The sequence below is a fragment of the Cricetulus griseus genome, chromosome 5 (genome assembly GCF_003668045.3).
Source record: "Cricetulus griseus strain 17A/GY chromosome 5, alternate assembly CriGri-PICRH-1.0, whole genome shotgun sequence".
Classification (NCBI taxonomy): Eukaryota; Metazoa; Chordata; class Mammalia; order Rodentia; family Cricetidae; genus Cricetulus; species Cricetulus griseus.
Genome location: NC_048598.1, coordinates 13,111,189 through 13,129,687, shown reverse-complemented (window position 1 = coordinate 13,129,687; position 18,499 = coordinate 13,111,189). Strand labels below are relative to the sequence as shown.

The following is an 18,499-nucleotide window of genomic DNA, read 5'->3' as shown; positions in this document are numbered from 1 at the left end:
ACAAAGTGGCAACTTGCAAAAACTACCCAGGGGATACTGGGTTTCCAGTGAGCTGCCCTGGAAATATTTTAAATGACCTACCCGGAAGAAATGAAGCCTGCTGTATAGCCTATTAAATTGTTTTATTCCAGAAAGGTCAACTACAGACGGTTTATCTAAATAAACACCTGACTGAAGTGATGCAGTGAGGAAAACAAGTCTGAAATCACCTACTAGAACCATGTGAGACAGTGACTTGTGACGTAAGGAACCTGAACACAGCATAAGAACACATTTGTATGTCAGAGGACAATTTATTAGTTTAGTCAAATAATTTACAATCGCCAGGTGTGGGGGTATGTGCTTTTAGTACCCCCAATACATAGGCACATGCAGGAGGACCTTTGTCAGTTTGGGGTTAGTCTTTTCTATATAGGGAGTGCCAGGACAGCCAGGGCTCCATGGTAACATGGACTGAAAACATCAAAATCTCAATCAACACAGCAGTTATTGGCCACAAGACCCTTTAAATGACTGAAAAATTCTGTCAGCATCCATTACTTTTTTTTAGAGGATTTACTTTTTTAAGTTATGTGTGTCTGTGCGAGGGCATGTACACATGTGTAGTTACCTACAGAAGCCAGAAGAGGGCACTGTATCCTGTGAGAGCAGTGAGAAGTGGTTTCAAGTCATGGGGAACCCAACTTGGACCCTGCATGATCAATTGCTGAGCCATCCCTTCAGCCACAGCATTTATTACTTTTATTAGATAGCTATTTTGACTCAGCAAAATATCCATGAAATTCGGCATTCTCATATTTGTTGTTGTTCCACCCAGGGTCTCCTATATCCCAGGCTGACCAGGCAGCCAAGTAGGACCTTGACTTAAGATTCTATTGTCTCTACCTCCCAAGTGCTAGAATTACACTGGGGCCATCATGTCCTGTGAGCTGAGCTACATCCTCTGCTCTATAGCACTGTTTATTGTTCTTGTTTCTGGAGACAGAGGGGTCTCATTTCATATTCCAGGCTGGTACCTAACTAGTTACAGCCCAGGCTACTTTTTAATTCTGTGTAAGTTTACCACCTGAGCCTCCCAAGTGCAGGGATTTTATGCATGAGCCACCACGCCTGGCTAGTGCTGTCTTCCTTACAAAGGCCTAAACCTGGGTACTCAAAAGAAATGGCTGAATTTTTCAGTCCTACAAATTAGTACCTGTCTTTTTAAGACAGGGTCTCACTATGTAGCTCTGGCTGGCCTAGAACTCAGATGTCAACCTGCCTCTGCCTCCCAAATGCTGGGATAATAGCTACCACGCCCACCTAATTTTACACTTTTCATGAATACCTGAAGTGGTTTTAAAAAGACAGAAGAAAAGTACCTAGCATTCTATTAAATGCACATTGAAGAGGATGGTAGTTTTCATATAGTATGTGTCAAGTCATCCTCATTTATTTGATATCTGATTATTTGTGAGATAGATCTTACTCTGTAGAACTACTCTACCTTTCAGGTACTGTTATTTAAAGCATGCCTATCCTTCCATGCCCAGCGAGTGTAAATTTTAAAAATCATTCAACAAACAAACAGCTCAATTTCCTTTTAAATAGGCATACTCTGGCAAGGAGGCACTGAATACTTACACATTGATAGAACTGCCCGCGCTGACCTCCAGTCACAAAGCGTTTCCCATCTGGATTCCAGGCTACACTGGTCAAACTGTCTTCATGAGATTGGCTCATTTTTGTTCTTAATTCTCCCGTCTATAAGGAAATAAAACTGTGGATAAGACGTTCAAGATTTCTAAGGGGTATATGTAAAGAAAGAAAAAGATTGGAAGGGAGGGGAGGGGAGGGGAAAAAGGGGAAGGAGAAAGAAAGGAGGAGACACGAGGGAGAAGGTGCCAGAAGGGCAGAAGGTGCCTGGGGTATCTTGCACACCATTCCTAATCCGAGAAACAGTTACTGTAACTAGCCTCACCAGAAACAAGACTATAGCACTCAAAAGAAAAATTAAAAGTTCAGATATAATAAGCTTTAATTTTATTAAATTTCTCATCTTAAAAGAATTATATTAATAAACTAACATGTAACTTTTCACAATCAAGAGGAAATCTACAAACCTAAATCCCAGTTTCCATCTCAGTGCAAAATTCTTTATGAATTTTATCCTAAAACTATAGTTAATGCAATTAACAATTCTTTAAGAACATGATTAATAGATAGTAAAACTATGTCTTAAAGCCCACTAAGGGCAATTTTAATTATGCTAAATATCATATTCAAATGTTCATAACATAGCAAGGAAGATGGGAAAAAATGACTTTTTTTTCCAATATGTAACGTTGTTTCAATTACAAGCAGAACAAAGAAAGAATCTCTGTACTGTTTAGCATAGCAATCTACAGTACTTCCAACTAATCAAGTTTTTTTAGTGCTTAAACCTCAGACATCCTCCTTGTTACATGTTCTAAGTTATTCAACTTAGGAGACATTACACATACCATTTAATCTAGTCTTGTTCCATTTTGTTCAAGGATTAGAAACAGGATCTGAGAGGTAATAGCTGCCCTTGGTATAATAAAAAGTACATGGGCATAATTTTCCTGTGAGAAATGGGTAATCAAAAGTAAAAATAAAAGAGTGAAAACAAAGGGTATGATTAGGAACCTGGGGCCAAGTAATAAAGGCACAAGAGGCACAAAATAGAAAAGTCTCCCTTACATGAGAGGAACAACAACAACAAAACAAAACAAAACAAAACAAAACAAAAAAAAAACAACAGAACAACAGCAACAACAAAAAACCCCCAATTCAACATCTAAATCCTTCCCCAAACTCTTCACTATTCTCAGCTGTTTAATTACTATTTTAGTCACCTGACCCGAACAGCTACAAGTTTAAATGCAAGTACAAAAGCAGCCAAAGCTTGGGTGTTTGCTTTTAACAAATGTTAACAAGCTAAGTTCTGAGGCAGCAATGTTTTCCTTCTATTCTGCACAGTGAGTATATGAGGCCATTAGATTAGAAACCTAGCTAAAAACAGAAATAGCCTTTGGACTTCTTAAAAGACAACCATTCTAGAAAAAGCCTTAACTTATCAAGTAGTTTGTAGTAACGGCTATGCCTAAAAATGGTTTTAACTGCTTAGAAATTAAAATCTGACTCATGTAAAGACCACATAAGTGCTAGTCATTGTGTCCCTAATAAGGCTATACATGCCTCCTTTGGAAGAAAAAAAAAGAAACTTTAATTAAAAAAAATCTTTTGGGTCAGACTCACTTTAATCTGTTTTATTCCTATTTTATTCTGTGCTTTGCCATCTCCCTAAACCCTGTCACAAATACAATAATGGTTAATTGCTAGCTTGATACAAATAGCATAAACGACATTTTTTGAACAAAATGAGATATAGGTTAGATATTTAAAAATAATAGGGGCTGGAGAGATGGCTCAGCAGTTAAGAGCACTGGTTGCTCTTCCAGAGGACTAGGATTTGGTTCCTAGCACCCTCCCAGTAATTCATGACTATCATGAACTCTAGATACAGGGGATCTGATGCCTTCTCCTATCTCACAGGCACCAGTCACATGTGACACACATGCACACATGCAAACAAAACACTTATACACATAAAATAATAATGCTATGAAGGATAATGTTCTTGTTGAGGATACCTGTGTGAATATTTAAGGATTAAACTTATCTATAATTTACTTTCAAATACATTGGAGCTGATGTTTAAGTATTTATGTCTGAATTTATGTACATATGTACACATAAAATATCACCAACGTAACAACTATCAGGTGTAGGGTAGTGGGAACACATGTGATCACCGTACCATTCCTTCTCTGTTTTGGAAACATGCTGGTCTCTAACTTGGTACATTGCTGAAGATAACTTTGAACCCTGATCTCCCTGTCTTTCTCCCAAATTAACAGGATTACAGACATGCACTATCACATACAGCGATAGCATTTTTTTAACTGCTGCCTGAGTTGGGTCACTTACTAGACAGGTTATCTGGACCTCAACCTCACAACAGTATTCCCTGCCTCAGCCTCACAATGGATGATGGATTATAGGATCAGACACTGTATCTGGCTTCACTTTTTTTTTTTTTTTTAAAGATTTTTATTTCCTGGAGCTGGAGTTACAGGCATTTTATGGTGCTTGATTCTGGTGCGAAGAACCAAACTCTGGTCTTCTGAAATAGCAGTACATGCTCTTTACAACTGAATTATCCCTTCAGCCTAACAAATTTTTAACATTTAAAAATTCTCTTCAAAAGTTTGGGTAAAGTCCGGCATGGTAGAACAGGTCTTTGGTCCCAGCACTCGGGAGGCAGAGGCAGGCAAATCTCTGTGAGTTAGAAGCTAGCCTGGTCTAGGAGTTCTAGGACAGCTAGGGCTGTTACACAGAGAAACCCTGTCTTGAAAAAACAACAAACAAACAAACAAGTTGGGGTAAAAAGGGAAATAATGAGCAGTAAGGAAATCTTAAATAGCATTAGGATTATGTATTTCACTTGAGGTACATCTTAGAATTCACTCTGCTCATGCCACCCATGCTGCCACTTGACGTATCTCTTCGGGACATCACCATCACTGGATGGAGTCCTATTATTACTATTATTACTACTATGATATTTCTACTAGATGTAGTACTATGGAAAACGGAGTAAACCTAAGACAGGATCATAAAGTCTAAGTCTTCAGTTAGAAATGGTAATATAAATAAAAGTATCTCTTTAGTCGCATTGAACTAGCAGATACTACTACATGTAGGTTAAGAAATACTTCCCATCAAAATGTGAAATTTTATTTCACAGATATCTTACAACTTTAAAGGTTATAAGCTCCACACACAATGATGAAAACACAGCAGCTAAAAGTTTTTTCTAAACAGTATAAATTCCATTGAAGAAGGAAAAACATGCTGGAAATGCTTGCTGACCATCTTTTTAATAAACTTTGCTATCTAGGTTAAATTAAATTTATAAATCTTAGCATCTGGATTCTTAACACTTGAAACACTATAACTTGTAAGAGAGATGATACGGTAATTTAGGTTAAATGGTTGTTGTATAAACTGAAAATAAAGTTGTTCTTTTTTCTTTTCCTTTATGAGATAAAAATTTCTGTGTAGCCCTGGAATTTGCTCTGTAGACCAGGCTGGTCTCCATCTCAGAGATCCACTTGCCTCTGCCTCCCAAGTGCTGGGATTTAAGGTGTGTGCCACCACTACCTGGCTAAGAATAAAGTTTTAACAAAAAACTTGGACTTAAACCAAGGATAGAACTCGCTCACTTGTACATTCCAAAGCCAAAGCTCAGAGCAGTCATCTGGGCCACAAGCAACAAGATAGTTGTCATCTGGGCTCCATGCAATGTAAGAAACACCATAGGCATGTCCTTCTAATGTTTTAAGCAGCTTTAGCAGGTGTGTATCCTAAAAAACAAAATAGACCACTTGGTTAACCCCCATTCCTAAACGTACCATTTTATACCACAAGTATAATGATGTACAGTGATATTCTCATTTATTCTAGGAAGTTTAAGTAAGCTCAGGCAGTTTGCATCACAGAGATTAGCTCTCACCTATCAATTATCTACTATACAGAGGATAGTATATACTGGATAGAAACATGAAACTGTCACAAGATTTGCCCTGAGGAACCCTGAAAAGAAATGAAAGTAGATGTGAACACCGAAAGTTACGTCTTTTTATTTAAAGGTTTGAATAACTTCATCGACATCTAACAGCACAAAATAAATCCTTTTAGGGAATATAGTTGAACAGTTTAAGTATATTCAGACTTGTAAAACAACCTGTGAGATGTTATAAAGTCAGATAATTTCATGTTTCTATCACCGCCCAAAGAAATCCTGTATCTATTAGTAATCATTTCTCTCCCTGAAGCTCCCAGAAACCAGTTGGTTTTTGTTGATTTGTCTATTCTAATTATTTTATATAAATGAAATTAAACATTATATATTCTCTTGTAGTTGGTTATTCACTCATCCCAGTGTCTCTATGTTTCATTCGTGTCAAAAGGTATATAATTTTATTGAATAATATTCCATTTCACAAAGACATTTTGTCTATTTGAATACTAAGAATCAAATCACTAGGAAAATGTATGTGCTTTTCTATGGACATGTTTTTGTTCCTATTAAATATACACAGCAAAAGAATTCCTGGTTCTTTTGCTGTCTAATGTTATGAAAAACTGTCCAGCTTTTCCAAGTGACTGCACCGTACTGTTTCCACTAACAAACCACATCAATACCACTTATGAATATTCACCAAATCATCATTAAAATGTTACCATTAATGATGTGATATAAACATAATATTATTAATAACAATATACTCCACAGACGCACACTATAGGAAGCTTAAAAACCCTGTCTGTAACAGTGGAAAGAATTTGCATTTATTTGGGTGTCTATGCTCTGCGAGTGAGTGACAAGACCAGCAGAGTTGACATGCGTCCTTCACAGTAACAATCTGATTGCATCCACATTAAGTGTCAGGGTTAGGTGGAAACAGCAATGCTGAAGGTGAACCAGAAGGAAAAGACAAGAAACCTGCAATAAGCTAACCAAACAACCTCCAAAGCCACAGAGAAACCCAGTCTCGAAAAACACCCCCCCCCAAAAAACAAAAACAAACAAAAACTAACCAAACATTTAAACAAAAGAAACCCACCTGTCAGAACTGAGCAGATGAAGACATTTTTAGAGATAGAAACCAAGAATGAAGTTAAAATTCCAGCTAGCATGTATGATGCCCTAGGTCCAATCCCCAGCACTTAGCGGTGGGGTAGAGGATAAATGCCAGATTTCTGGTTTAGGGGAAGTGAAAAGAAAGGAAAAAATAAAAAAATCTAATAATATGTTTTCAATATATATTGGACTAGAGATCCTACTGAGCCTAACCACCCCTCAAAAGATGTATTTGTGTGTGTGTGTGTGTGTGTGTGTGTGTGTGTGTTGGGGTGTGCCAGAAGAAGGTGGGAACTGGAGTTACATGTAGTTTGGAGTGGCCCGAATGGCCTGTTGTTAGTGCTGGGAACAGAATGAGGTCCTCTGGAAGAATAGGAAGTGCTCTTAATCACTGAGCCATCTCTCTAGCTCCTTGAGCCTAATTTTAAGCCTGGGCTAGGGTCCACTAGTGATGACCTATAAGAAACTATAAACAGGTCTCAAACAAACTAGTCTGATAAAATTGAACTCCCCCCCCATCCCAGAAGCCTAAATGTAGACTGTCTACTATGCTATTTATTCCTAGCACTAAGTGCATCTTTCATACCATACAGTACAGGTCATGATCTTGAGAAAATGAAACATTTAACAATACAACTACTGACTCCTCTTTGAGGACTGCGAGTCTCTGTATCAAATCAACAATAAAGGTCAAAGTGGCTTGCATAATTTTAAGTCTTTTTTGACTAGCTTAACATTGACGAACAAAATCTTAACAAAACAACGAACAAAAAGATTTTCTTCTAAATTGACAATAAATCCCTTCAGAAATACTTATCCAGAAAACTATTTTACCCCAGCATCTCTGAACACACCTGCTATTTTAGTACTTGGGAGGTCGGTTAGGTATAGAAGACCACAAGTTCAAGACTAGGCTGTCTCAAAAAGCCACCGAAGAGGAGGGGCTAGAGAGAGAGCGGGAATAGGAGGGGAAGAGAGCAAAAGAGGGAGAAAAGAAACCAATTGTTTTATATACCTCAAAAACACAACACAACAAAACAAAACAAAACCTTCATAAATCAAGATGCTGCTCTTCCACAGGACCCATTTGATTCCCTGCACCAAGGTGACGGCTCCCAACCATCTAACTCCAGGTCCACGGGATCTAACACCCTCTTCTGGCCTCCACACGTACCAGGTGCACAGACGAACACATGCTGGCAATACACATGAGGCAGAGGCAGAGGCAGAGGCAGAGGCAGAGGCAGGGGGATCTCTGTGAGTTCGAGGCCTGCTAGGGCTGTTAGAGAAACCTTGTCTCAAAACAAAACCAAACAAAAAATCAAAGAGCATACTCAACTTTTCTAAACAGTATTTGACATAACAAAAATACCACCATGCCAAGAGTTTACCAGTCTCAGGGGATTTTTTTTTTTGTAGCACAGACATCTAAAAATCATTCTTCACACTTCAGATTAGAATATAAATACTAATCCTGCATTTCTTAATTAATATGGTGAAGAAAAAAGTTCTTTACAATGAACATCTATTACATTCTGGGAAACACTGGCCCACAATTCTAAACACCTCAGCAAAAGATAGAAAAGATTTGCTTTATTAGTTCACCTCCTGATCTTCACCTTAACAGTTCTTTGATCTTTTTTTACTTTCCTTAGCTTTCTAGATGTAACAAGATCTCTACTAAGCTCCCACAGTGTCCATTATAGACTCATCAGAATTTATTATCATATGCTTAGCTTCATGGATTAAAAAAATTAACATACAATAGGAATTTTATACTGGCTAAATAAATCTGGCGGGAATCACACACAACTACTAAAAAACAAACTTAACAAAACCCCTTGGAATGCAAGGCTGTGTGTTGATTCCAAATTCTTTTTCTAGTGTTATTTGTGACTCCTTGCCATTAATAAAAATAAGCCTATTTATATTTCAATGAAGGGGGAGTCAAGCCATACTCCTTTTCTACCAGAATGTCCTTCTCTTGCTCCATTTGTATGCTATACCATCATAAAGCTCTAATGAAGCTCACTTACAAGGCTCATTTATGTCCTCATAATACTTCAATTGAATAGAAGCACAATAATGTTACTTCACTGCATTTTATCATCCTTGCAAACCTGTGCAACCCTTTGGTAGGGCTCTTAATCTGACATCTACAACAAAGATTCCATGAATAGAAGCAAGGTCTTGGAACACAAAAGATTAAAGGTACTGCTGCCTGAAATTAACCACTGCCTCAAATTCAGTACTTCCTTCCATCTCTTGTTTTGTTCAAAAACAAACAAAAACACTGGGTTTCTTGCAGGCCTGCAGGCCTCGAACTCAGAGATCCACCTGCCTCCTTCTCTGCTGGGGTTAAAAGGTGTGCACCAGTCCCTGGATTCCCTCCATCCTCTGCTGGGGTTAAAGGTGTGCACCAGTCCCTGGATTCCCTCCATCCTCTGCTGGGGTTAAAGGTGTGCACCAATCCCTGGGTTCCCTCCATCCTCTGCGGGGGTTAAAGGTGTGCATCAATCCCTGGGTTCCCTCCATCCTCTGCGGGGGTTAAAGGTGTGCACCAATCCCTGGGTTCCCTCCATCCTCTGGGGGGGTTAAAGGTGTGCACCAATCCCTGGATTCCCTCCATCTTGAGTGTAGGCAAGTAACAAAACAGCACTTAGTTTATTAGCATACTGTGGTGATGAATTATTATAAACTATCTCCTACAATCTAAAGGACTTCTGTGGGACTCTACTGTGTACTCAGTTTGTTTAGCCTACCTTTAGTAGAACAAAGTAAATGGGCATGGTGGCAAAGCCTTTAATCTCAGCACTCCTGAGGCTGAGGCAGAGGCAGAGGCAGAGGCAGGTGGATATGAGTTTGAGGCCAACCAGGGCTTCACAGAGACCCTGTATCAAAAACAATTGTAATTAACTTTCACACACTAAGCTAATGTTTTAAGCTGATGTTTTATGTGCTTTTCCATGCCAGCCCCAAAGTAATGCATGTGTCTGTATGCTATGATAATCATTTACTGAAAATAGGATGGAAGAAATTTCATAAAATATCTACCGTAAATGGTGGTTACTATACAGATTATTACTTGATAGCCTTTGCTATCTGGGTCAGTTGGAGTCAGTGGCTTCATTGTATAAAACTCGGTTAAAAGATTTCTGTAGCCCTTTCCGCTGACCGATCCAGGAACTAGAGCCCTCATCCAGTGGCTGATGGAAGCAGAGACAGACATCCACGGATATACACTGAGCTGAAATCGGGAATATAGTTGAAGAAAGGGAGGAATGAAGAGTGAAGGGGTCTGTACCAGGTTGGAGAAACCCACAGGAACAATTGGCCTGAACAAGGGAGAACACATCGACCCCAGATGCTGTCGGGGAGGCCAGTACAAGACTGATCTAGACCCCTGAACATGGATGTCAATAAGGAGGCCCCTGCACTCCAGGGAGCCTCTGGTGGTGGATTAGTATTTTTCCCTGGTGCAAGAAGGGACTTTGAGAGCCCATCCCACGTGAAGGGATACACTCTGGCCCTGGACACATGGGGAAGGGCCCAGGACCAGCACAGGAAGATTTGGTGGACTTTGCAGAGCCCCTGTTGAGGGCCCTACCCTGCCTGGGGAGTGGTGGGTGGATGGGGTGGGGGGTAGGCTGGGGATGGGGGAGGAGTGATGGGGGTGAGGGGAGGGAGAGAGAGAAGGGACTTACATGTGAAACAAGCTTGTTCCCTAAATAGAAAAAAGATTTCTGTAAAAGTATTGCCTATTCCTTCCCCATGTGATGCCTTTGTTAGGGCAAACTCACAAAACAGCATTAAAGCAAGCAGATTCAGACTCACACAGCAGACAGACTAGAGTGACAGAGACACTAGGGGAAGAGAGAAGTAGAAAATTAAAATGGGGCTCATTGTTGGTTAAATTACTCCAAGGAAAAGTGCTTATTATTTCTTTTCCTTAATGGATGATGTGTTGATGGTTTGAAAGAAAATGACCCCCAAAGGGAGTGGCACTATTAGGAGGCGTGCCACTGTGGGGGCCGACTTTGAGGTCTCCTATGCTCAAGCAATGCCCAGTGTGGATACAGACTCTACTGCTGCCTGCTGATCAAGATGTGGAACTCTCAGCTCCTTCTCCAGCACCATGTCTGCCTGCACCCTGCCATGTCCCACTGATGGAGGAAGTCCTCCTGCATATGTTTCTCTTATTGGTTGATGAATAAAACACTGTGTGGCTAGTGGCCAGACAGGAAGGATAGGCGGGGCTACCAGAGGAGGAGAATTCCGGTGAAGGCAGACAGAATTGTCATGTGAGCCGCCAAAGGAGTTAGAGGTCCAGACCCTTCTCTGGTAAGATAAGACCACGTGGAAATACTTAGATTAATAGAAATGGGTTGATAATTAAGACAGAGCTAGCCAAATAAGCCCTAGTCACTGCCAACAGATTTATAACTAATATAGCTTCTGTGTTTATTTGGGGCTCAAGGGTGGCAGAACCTGCTGGGCCAAGAATTTCTCGTAACAACCCACTATGATGATAGTGAACTGTAAGTAAGTCACCCCAATTAAATGTTTTCTTTGTAAAAGCTGTAATGATGGTGTCTCTTCACAGCAATGAAAACCCTGATTAAGACAGATGCCAATGAATTATCCGTGACTTAATCTATCACTAATGCATTTAAACTGATGCAATATATGTAGAAATATTAAGTAGTACATTAGGTAACAGTAAATTCAGTATTATGCCTCAACATTAAAGATATTTCAGACACTTTCATTTCCTATTCTAATTGCTACAGATATCTTACAATATTATTTAAATTTAGAAATGCAGAATGCCGATAGTTAAAGTGAGTTCCAGGACAGTGACAGCCAGGACCATACTGAGAAACCCAGTCTCAGGGGAAAAACAAATAAAAATAGAATGCTGGTAGTCATTATCTGCTACTAAAATTATTTAGGGTTAATAAAGGAATAATATACCTTTTCATTCTAGGTTGAAAGCCTATATTTCAATATAATTAGGTTTCTTAAATAATTAGTGCATAACTTATATTATATATGGTATTATATGTTTACATACATGTATGTACACATACACACACAGAGGGGTGTGGCAGCTATGTATTTTGGCTTGTGTATCTAACAGTATGATTTTAAGATGACCAGTAAGTTTGTCAGATTGCTAGCTAGGTATTGGGGTACAAAAAAGGAAGACCGCCTTATATATGTAATTTATTTAATTTTATTTTGGTGCATTGGTGTTTTGCTGGCATGTACGTGAGGGTGTTGGATTCTGGAGTTATGAGCTACCGTGTGGATGCTGGAATTGAACCCAGATGCTCTGGAAGAGCAGCTAGTGCTCTTAACTAATGCGTTACCTCCCCAGCCCCAAAGACCTCCTGCCACAGGAAGGTATTCAAGAAGTACCTGTCTCTAGTTTGTACTTTTCCTTTTATGATGCCTTTAAATTCTTTGTTATATATGTTGTGCGTGGATGATATTTGAGTGGGCTCACATATCACACAGCCTACATGTCATGACAACTTTGTGGAGTCATTACTTTCTTTCCGCCTTTATGTAGGTTTCAGGGAATAAAAAAAAAAACAAACAAAAAAAAAAACCCTGGTCTCCAGGCTGGCAAAGCATGTGCCTTCTTCACCTACTGAGCCATCATATTGGCTCCTAAGACTACTCTGTTGTGTTGCTCAAAATAAAGTTGAGGGCCAATCTATGTATCTAGAGGCAAAAAGCTGTGTTTTAGCTCTAAATCAAGTTTTATGTACATCTTAGGTGAAAGGCTCCTAAAACATGTATAGCCTATTTGGAATCATGCTCTTTTTGACTAGTGGACAAATGTTGGTTGAAAGAAATGAACAGGCTTATTTCTACACCTCTGTAGGTTCTCTAGTGATAAAGACAATTCAGATTGGAGAAAACTCAGCACTTAAAATCCACATGCAGGCCTTTAATCCCAGCACTCGAGAGGCAGAGGCAGGCATTGTCTCTCTTGTAGACAAGGTTCGAGGCCAACCTTGTCTACAGACCAAGTGCCAGGATAGGCTCCAAAGCTACACAGAGAAACCCAGTCTTGAAAAACCAAAACAAGCAAGCCTAGGATTTATATCTTTAGCCAGGTGGTGGTAGCAGGTGGATCTCTGTGAGTTTAAGACCAGCCTGGTCTACAAGAGCTAGTTCCAGAACAGCCTCCAAAGCCACAGGGAAGCCCTGTCTCGAAAACAAAACAAAATCCACATGCATTAATCTTCAAATCATTGGGGAAAACCAGGCAAGACTACACGAGATCTATGAATTATACTTGGCATTTAACACTTTTACCCCAGTTTCCTCACTTCAACACAAAAGGCTCAGCACCTGAGTCACTCAGAGGATTAAAGAAGGCAAAATGACTTAGCACAATTTAGCACAACACTAAACAACTAGGATAATATTAACCTACAAACATTAAAAAGAAGCACCACACACAGAAAAAGACAAATATATACAAAAGTGATCAGAGTCAGGTATGATGATACATTTCTATCTGTCCAGCGTTTCGGAAGGCTGGCTGGGGCAGAAGGGACTTGAGTTTTAGACAAACCTGGGAAACCAAGTGAGAACCTGTCTCAAACAAAACAAAACACACACACAAACAACAACAACAAAAATCAAATGACAAACATGACCAAAAGACACTTGCAGAAGACTACTGCTTATACTTATGTATATTACAAATAGGTAAGCAGATGTACACCTTTAACCTCAGCACCTGAGAGGCAGACACAGGCAAATCTCTGAGTTCAAGGCCAGCCTAGTCTCCTGAATTCCAGGAAAGCCAGAGCTACAGAGAAACCCTGTCCTGAAAAACTAAAAATAACTAGAGAGTTAAGACTCAAAAGTAAAAGGAGCAGGGTTTGAATGCCAGCATCTACATCGTGGCTTACAATCATCCAACTCTGGGTCAGATGCACCCTCAGTCCTGTGCAGGAGAGGCACATACGTGATGTGCACACATAAAATAAATCAATCTAAGAACTCATCCAGGATTACATACCGGATCAACTTGCCATACGATGACTGTAGTATCCTTTGATCCTGTTGCTAGCTTAGTGCCATCATTAGAGAATTTACAGAACCACACTTCATTACAATGCTCTGTGAGTATCTGCTGAGTGTAACAGGGGAACTGCCTCCTAAAACAAACAAACCCACATACAATTACTCTTTCAAAGCATTGTTAGCAATAATGAGAAGGACATTTAACAACTGGTAGAATAGGAGTTCTCAAGTAGAAATATGAATGCATTTACAATTCTCAAGAATAAAATTTATTTTGGTATGTTGAAAAATGAAAACACTACAACATCAGGTACTTTTTGTTCAAGTCAACTTTAGTTAAAATCTGTAATATAAATTCTACTTCAACCTAAAGTTTACTTTTTTGCTGCCTTCTGAAGGCTACCTGGTTTGATTAAGGCAATTCATATGAGTACTTATTATTCAGGAATTATGTTTACCCACTTTATAAATGAATGGCATTAGTTGGTTTTATAAAGAATAAGAAATAATGCAACATCTTCAAGCACATAAAATCAGCTAAGCTATTAGTATGACCAAAAAAAAAAAAAAAAAAAGGGGGGGTGTCCAGTGAGATGGCTCAAAGGTAAAAATGCTTGCTGAACAGCTGACAATCCATCCTAGAACCCAAACAGTGGAGAGAACGGACTCCCGAAGTTGCCCTCTGCCTCCACACATGCACACACTTACTAATAAATGATGAGAATTAGCAAGATAGCTCAAGGGTTTGTAAAAGTGCCTGCTGTAAAGCCTGACAACCTAAATTTAATTCCTAGGACAAACATGATTGAAGGAGTAAAACAACTCCAGCAAAGAATGCGTCATGAGTGTTTTGCCTATGTATTTGTATGTGCACTGGATGAGTGCCTCTGTACCATGTGGAGGCTAAGAGAAGGTATTAGATTCCCTGGAGGTGGAGCTGGGAAATGCAAAAGTGCCAAGTGCTCTCTTACCGCTGGGCCGACTCTCCAGCCCTCCTACCCCATTTTGAGAGTTGTTCTTACCACTGTAGCCTAGGCTAACATGAAACCCATCTTCCTGATCTTGCCCAAGTCACACTTTTAAACTTATCTTCAAAAGACCTCAACAGTCTTCTCCATTTTTTTTCCCCAACCAGTAAGTAATGAGAGCCCAGCACAGCAGAGGGAGCGGATAGTCCTAGTTCTGGTAGGGAGACCAATTGAGACCAAAAGTTTGAGACCAGCATGGGCAATATGGCAAGAGAGTGTGCAGTAGCACGTACACAGGGAAGGAGTGTACATGCTGTCAATTCACCAGCCTTAGGGCTAGCTACAGTTAGGCCCAGATTACTTAACTACAAACTACTTTACTCTGAAACAACACAATGAATGATTCTATTCTATGTCTTCTCGTGTGTGTGTGGGGGTGTTTTGCCCACATTTATGTCTGTGCACCACTTGTTTGCAGTGTGTCCACACAGGCCAGAGAACAGAGCTGGGCCCTGGGACTGGAGCTATAGACAGTTGTTAACCATGAGGGTGCTGGGAACCAAATCTGGGTCCTCCTCAAGAACAACTACTTTTAACTGCTGAGCCATTGCTCCAGCCTCCAGAATACTAATTCTTGAAACTAGTTTGACAAGAGAAATTTTAACACCCCTATTTTTCACAAGGCCCCAAGAGTCAAGTATCTTACCACATTTTCATAAAATTGTTAACCGAACTAAAATTTGAACCTATAATTGACTGAATTATCTTTCCAAATGTCAACTTTAATACTTTTCAAAGACCAGTAAGATTTCAATAAAAATGTCATATGCCTGAAGTTGACCACAATAGAAAAGATTCATTTAGATTAGCAAACAACCTTTAAGTAAGGACCGACTTAAAATTACACAGCATAAATCATTTAACCTATTGACAGCTGTCAGTCACTTTTAAACTATCATTTAACCTTTTACTAAGACTAAGGTGGGGATGGAGAGGTGGCTCCATGGTTAAGAGCACTTGCTGCTCTTGTAGAAGACAGGAGTTTGGTTCCCAGCACACATATAGTAGCCCACAACTGCTCCAGGAGAGCCAGTGCCCTCTTCTGGGCTCTGTGGGAAACAGGCATGCACACAGTGCATGAAGGCAGAGCATTCACACACATAAAATCAAATCTAAAAAAAAACAAAAACAAAAACAAAAAAAAACCAAACTAAAAATGAAGACTACAGTAATGTGCAAATTTATCACAGCCTTTTTCAGATACATGAATCATGACTTTGCTTTCATATAAATTTAAAACTTAAGATGGTATTAAAAACCAGCACTGTATAAAAGAAAACAGTAAATGTAGCATTTTGACTAAACTCAAACTTTAAATTGTGGCTACAAATATTTTATAAAAATCCTATACTAAAAAACTAGTACTTAAAAAAAAACACATATAAAAACACACTTCTATCAGTAATCAGTATAAAAAGTCCAGAAAATTCTTTCTGTTTAAAAAAAAAAAAAAAAAAGAAAAGAAAATTGTTCTTTACTGGTCACATTTAACCAAAAATATGTGCACACCAGCTGAAAAACAATTGTGTACAACCTAATAAAAACACTTCAGTTTATATGGGGTTTTCAAATTATAATTCAGCTATTCATAATCAATTTTCTATTCTCCAGAGAGTAAAGAATAGATAGCATGTTTACATTAAATTTCAGAAAATATCTTTCCAGCTCCAGTGCTAAAATCTAGTTTCTAGAAGAAAATAAAACAGATGGTTAAAAATTATCAACTTTTCTTTTGAAGACCTCCAGCTAAACTTAAGGACTTAAGTTCAGGCTCTATTTCCAGTCTGGCAATGAAGGGACAACTTACTGAGTTAATGCCTGGTGTTACTCTCTTAGTCTCCTTAAAAATCTACCTCTAGAATGAACAGCTGGGGACGGCTCCTGGTTTCCGGCTTGGTGAAATGGGTAGGTAGATCCTCCCTGAGATAGAAAATGCAGGGATGGGAAGATGGCTTGGCAGCTGAAGTTCTTGCAAGCAAGCAAGTTCAGATGCCCCGAGCCCCATGTAAATGCCAGGTGACATGGTAATCCGCCTGTAATTCCAGCCTCTGAAGGTGGAGACAGGGGATCCCTGGAGCAAAGTGGCTAGAGACTTGCTGGTATTGGTGAGCTCCAGGTTCAGCGAGAGACCCTGTCTTAAAAGAATAAAGTAGAAGAACAACTGAGGGAGATTTCCAGTATCAACCTTGGGCCTCCACACAGATGCACCCACAGGTACATATGTACCCCCCAAACACATGTGAAAACACATACACTCAAGCACAGACAGCATACATGTGAAAAATAAAATAAAAAAGATAGAACTCAAGTATAAAAGCCAGACTTAACAGGCCTGAGTAAGAGGCAGAGAAATCTCTTTAGATCTGCTGTGTTTACCGAGAGCAACAGCCACACTGCACTCAGATCTAAGCTCAGGAGAGAAAACTGTGGCTCTGGCCTATTTCCAGGAGGCACTAGATTCATGGAAGTGTAACCTATGAAGAAAGATGAGGCAAGAAGCAACCCTGGAACAAACGATTAAAGGACAGATGGAGAAGAGGAACCCTGGGAGGGGTCAGAACATCAATCCAGAATCTGGAATATTTACAGAAAGCTATAATACTACAGAAAGCTCAAGATAAACTGGAAAACAGCTGCTGAATTAAACAGACAAAAAGACTGTTCCTCACCAACATCAGCATTGACAGTACATGAATCCAGTGAAGAAAAACAAGGACATAGACCAAAGACTTGCACAGAGGAGAATGATTTGAGAAGTTGCCTTTTGAAGGAGGGAGGTGGTAAACAGAAGGAATGCATTTGTAATTTACTTTTATATGTATGGGTGTTTTGCCTGCAAGTACGCCTGTGTACCATGTGTGTGCATGCTTTTTTAATCATAAAGAAGACCCAAGGAACAATTACTTTAGAAAAGCCAAACTCTTTCAATCCTAGTAAAATGTCAAGAGTTCTTTTTGCATGGGCTGATGAGCGAGCATCCCACCCCTGTGGTTAGAGTGCTTTATACATGGGGCTGATGAGCCAGCAGCCCACCCCTGAGGTGAAGGATGGAGGAGGTAGACTATACAGGGGAAAAAAAAATCCTCTTCTCATGGGTTTCTGTTTCTGCACAGGAAGGAAAGGCTCTTTCTTTCTGAAACTCTGGTACCATCAGATCTACTTGTTATTTCCCAGTGTCCATAGCAGAAATGACCTTGGTCTATAAGTGCCTTAATTTTAACAACCTCCTAAAGGAAGGAGCTTTAAAACAGGGGACTGGTGCCTTGTAATCTATCCCCACCCAATTTAAATGAAAAGCTTTAAAAATTCTCGCAAACAAGTCCAAGAACCATGCCAGGGAGTGAGTTGGGTTAATCTCATCCCAGCAGAACAGTGACTCACACCAAATCGTGGGCCAGTTCTTCAAGATGAGCATCACTTCCAAGGCCAATAGCTCAAACAAGTTTTCTTCTTACAAGTGCAGTGAGTAATGTCACAACTACACACACAGCACATGACAGGGCTGGGGACAGGCTCAGTGGTAGAACTTTTGACTGGCATTTGAAGGGACCTATGTTCTATTTCCAGCACTGAATAAAACAAAACAAAAACAAAAACAAAAACAAAGTAAAACACCTGGTTTAAACACCTCACAGGGCTGGAGAGATAGCTTGGTGGATAAAAGTACTGGCTGCTCTTACAGAGGACCTGAGTTTAATTCCCAGCACCC

The 18,499-nt window shown here is 39.6% G+C and overlaps 1 protein-coding gene across 1 annotated transcript in view; it reads right to left on the bottom strand.

The window, feature by feature from the left end:
• The window catches only part of Wdr26 (WD repeat domain 26), a 43,335-nt gene that overhangs the window by 11,823 nt on the left and 13,013 nt on the right, over positions 1-18,499 (bottom strand). The window contains 3 exon segments of the mRNA XM_027418809.2: positions 1,624-1,743; positions 5,292-5,432; positions 13,758-13,896. Coding sequence (XP_027274610.1) covers positions 1,624-1,743; positions 5,292-5,432; positions 13,758-13,896 — 400 coding nt within the window.